The sequence below is a fragment of the Halyomorpha halys genome, unplaced genomic scaffold (genome assembly GCF_000696795.3).
Source record: "Halyomorpha halys isolate HHAL.00 unplaced genomic scaffold, Hhal_1.1 Scaffold749.1, whole genome shotgun sequence".
Taxonomy (NCBI): Eukaryota; Metazoa; Arthropoda; class Insecta; order Hemiptera; family Pentatomidae; genus Halyomorpha; species Halyomorpha halys.
Window position 1 is genome coordinate 250,871 of NW_027116653.1, and position 3,715 is coordinate 254,585.

The following is a 3,715-nucleotide window of genomic DNA, read 5'->3' on the forward strand; positions in this document are numbered from 1 at the left end:
GCTTCATCAGCTTCAATTCGTGACCGAGGTAGTTTGGTGTTCATTCGGAATGTAAGGTCAGATAACATGGATTCGAGAGGTTTGGTCAGCAATGCCAATCCTGTAGCTGTTCCTACCCAAGCGGCGTATGGTAGGACCAGGAATGCATCTGCAACTTCATCGTACGCCGTATCTGGAAGCTCTAGGGAATCCGCATCGAGTTTGCCATCTGAACATCATATGGACACATGTCATTCCAGATCCTATCTGAATGATAACAAGCGATTGGCAGATTCATCCACTCCTACAATCGAAGACGAACACCACATCCATGGATATTTTACTGAAGATGCAGTACTGAGACAAGAGAGTTTAACACCCATTCGCAATCTCTCTTGTCACTGTTACTTCTCCCTAGAAGGGTCTACAATCAGCCACTTCGGTACAGCCAAAATTTGAGGATCAAGCCGACTTCGAGAAGTACCACCATCACCCTAGAAGGTGAAAATGCTTTTGTATATTTGTATATAGTTGGGATCAACAAATCATTTTTAGTTCTTTCGATTCATTATTCTTTTGGTTCATTGTTCATTATTAGATTCATGTACTTAATTTAGGTCAATGTGATTGTTTGTACTCTCATACTAGAATTCATTAGTTTCTTTAGTTCTGTCATAAGTTTCAGTTCTTCGTTTTCATCCACTCTTGCAGAGCGGGAATTGTTAGGGTGGGCGGACGCATCCTCAACATAGTTCCTGGAAGTTGCACACATTTTATTTATTTATTTTTTTTCTCTATCCCACACAAGAATTAATTCTTTTTCTTATTCATATTTTCTTTTTTTTATCATTAAGTTAGCCTAAACAAGTCATCACAAGTAGTTTTAAATGATTGTTTAGCATACAAAGTTCATTTTGTTTTCATTATACTCTGTGCATTAACATAACCTTATTTTGTATTGTTTTTCTTTAATGTAAATTTCAGCCTACCTGCTACAGCCGCAACTCCTCTCAACAAGTAAATCCCCGGAGCGATTTAGGTGGGCGGTATGTTCCGGTTAACCTACGGCAACCGAAAGGTTGAATTGGAGGGGGCACCAACAAACATCATGGCATAATGGCCTACAGGATATAGTGGCGCCCCAGGTAGCCAACAGCCAAATCTCACCTCCTCCAGCGCTCTCTGTGAAGAGAAGCTACCCAGACTAAAGAGTGTGAGAGCCATCTTGTCTTTGAGGAGAAGCAGTTGATTTTTTCCTTGTCTCTCAGACCAGAAATCTACCATGGGTGTGTAGAACTCTTTGTTGTTGAGTTGTTCCCAGCAGTAGAGAGGAGAGGGCTTAAAGATGCAGAGGGAAGAAAGAAACATGGAGTAAGTCCACCTACCAATCATTAACATGCACCACCACATGGTAATCATCATCAACCACCTCAATTTTATATCTACAATTCCATAGCCCCGCATTCAAAATCCTACTAACAATCTAATCATAATGTTTTCTTTCGGCCACCCACTACATCATTTGTAACTTAAGCAATAGAATTTTCTTTTTCAATTAATCATGTTATTTTTCATTTATACAGTCCACTTCAACCCAACCAGCAAACCAAAAATGAAGTGTGTCCGGCAATTTGGTTGAGGACATGCTTCATACACATAGATTCATAAAATTTTTATAGTAGAATTCGATTAGTTGCATTTTAAGTCCTTTTGACACTATAAAACTTGAAGTTGAGCATCCCATGCGATATGAATAATTTTCTTAATTTCAATTATACAAAACTAGTATTACAAATCATAGTTGCGAAAAATCTGTAGCTGATAAAAAAAAAAAAAGACGTTTATTTTTAGATTCAGCACACAAAAAATACAGATCAGCCAAAGTTATTAATCAAATTTTTTGTTGTCAAAAACATATTTCAATACTTTAACTACACAAGATATTTATTTCATTTAAGGGCAGAAAAGTATGAATTAATATTTGTACTTTCTTATTAGAATAACCATTTACTAATCTGTGCTATAATTATATAGGACATTAGGTTTGTGATTCATTCACCACTGACAACTTTCAACCGACTTAATTTTTCATCCAGATTGCCAATTCCTCCTTGAGAGTCATTGAGGTCAGGCACGACCCTTGGCCAACTTAAAGTTACCGGGATAATACTTGGTATTTTCATATTGAAAGGAAAATAAAGTAAAACATTAAAGATTATTGACATACTTCACCCAAAGTTGGTCTCTGTTCTAAGAGGCAAATTTTCAACTGCAATTCATGATATTATTTTTTTATTATTATTTTCTTACAATGAATTTGAATTTAAAAAATCACGGACGAACGGGATGAGCCGTTGTTGAAATATAGGTGCATTCAGAAAGGATTTTTTCGCATTGGTAAGCTAAAGCAGTTGACAGGATATGATGAAATTGATACTAGAGACATTTTACATCAATCCCACAAATTCCATCAAAGTCGGACAAGCCGTTTTCAGAATATAGCTGTGTCCAGAACAATATTTTTAAGCATGCGTAAGCAAATGCATTAGACGGAATCTAATAAAATTGATGAAACATTGTACCAACCTGCAAAACTCTGGAAATTTCATCAAATCGGATATTCGCTTGGATGTATTATACTCTTGCACAAATTTGACGACAGTTCTGCAGACCAAATTTGTTCCTTGATATACATAGAATACAAGTGATAATTTTCGATTGTAAACCATTTTAAAGGTAATTTTCTTTATGGGTCATTTTTTTTTTTTAATTCCTACATGAATACAATTGTTCCCTAGCTCTGGTAGTGAAGAATGATAATTGGAACACCCAACTAAAATGAAACAAATTAAAGTTATATTCAGAAAGGTAATTTTCGCATGGGTAAGCAAAGGAAGATAATAGAATGTGATGAGATTTATACTAGACACATTTTACAATAATCCGCACTTTCCAACAAATTTAGGTCAAATCGGACGAACCGCTTTCGGAATATAGGTGGTTCGAGGAAAATACGTTTACACAAGCATATGCGAAAGTATACTTGTAAGTTCTTTCTTGAATATAATGGTTCCCTAGCTCTGATAGTGAGGAAACATAATTTTAATGGTCCGTGGTAATATTAATTTAATGAAAAAAAAAATTCAAACAAATAATAATTTTTATAACTAATAAAGCACTGCGACAATTGTTTATAATTTTCTTTAAATTTTTCATTCGTCTTATGCTTGCTGAAGTGTCAAAACCTGATTGACAATGGCTTGCTCCCTCCTAGTTTTGATCCTAGGTACGCCCTCAAATGAATATATAAATTATTATCCAAAGAGGTACTAACTTCCTAGCCAGGGATTCGAGCCGCTCTCCTTCCTCACGATGATGCTTGGGAATCCTGTGACGTATACTATGACTGCGTCAAGGAATGTTGAGTGCGGCGCTATGACAAGTATCGGTGCTTGGGAACGGCTGGCCTGCCTGCCCTTTACCACCACGGACATCCCTCCGGCCCGGTAGGTCATGCACATGATCCTGGCGATGATGTTCTTCACCTTCCTGTAACAGAATACATGTAATAAGTATTGTGAAATCTAAATCCAAAACTCAATTTTATCACTTGATGATGAAAAAATCGGTTGTTAAAAAAAGTAATAAATGAACTGGTTTCATTCAATGGAAGAAAAACACTAAAAACTTTGATTTTTTTTTTTTGGTTTTGTTTTTGTGTTTTTTTTTTTTTTTT

At 35.9% G+C, this 3,715-nt stretch overlaps 1 protein-coding gene across 1 annotated transcript in view; it reads right to left on the minus strand.

Moving 5' to 3' along the window:
• The window catches only part of LPCAT (lysophosphatidylcholine acyltransferase), an 88,193-nt gene that overhangs the window by 14,566 nt on the left and 69,912 nt on the right, over positions 1 to 3,715 (minus strand). The window contains exon 3 of the mRNA XM_067053392.1: positions 3,314 to 3,528. Coding sequence (XP_066909493.1) covers positions 3,314 to 3,528 — 215 coding nt within the window. The remainder of the gene's footprint in view (positions 1 to 3,313; positions 3,529 to 3,715) is intronic.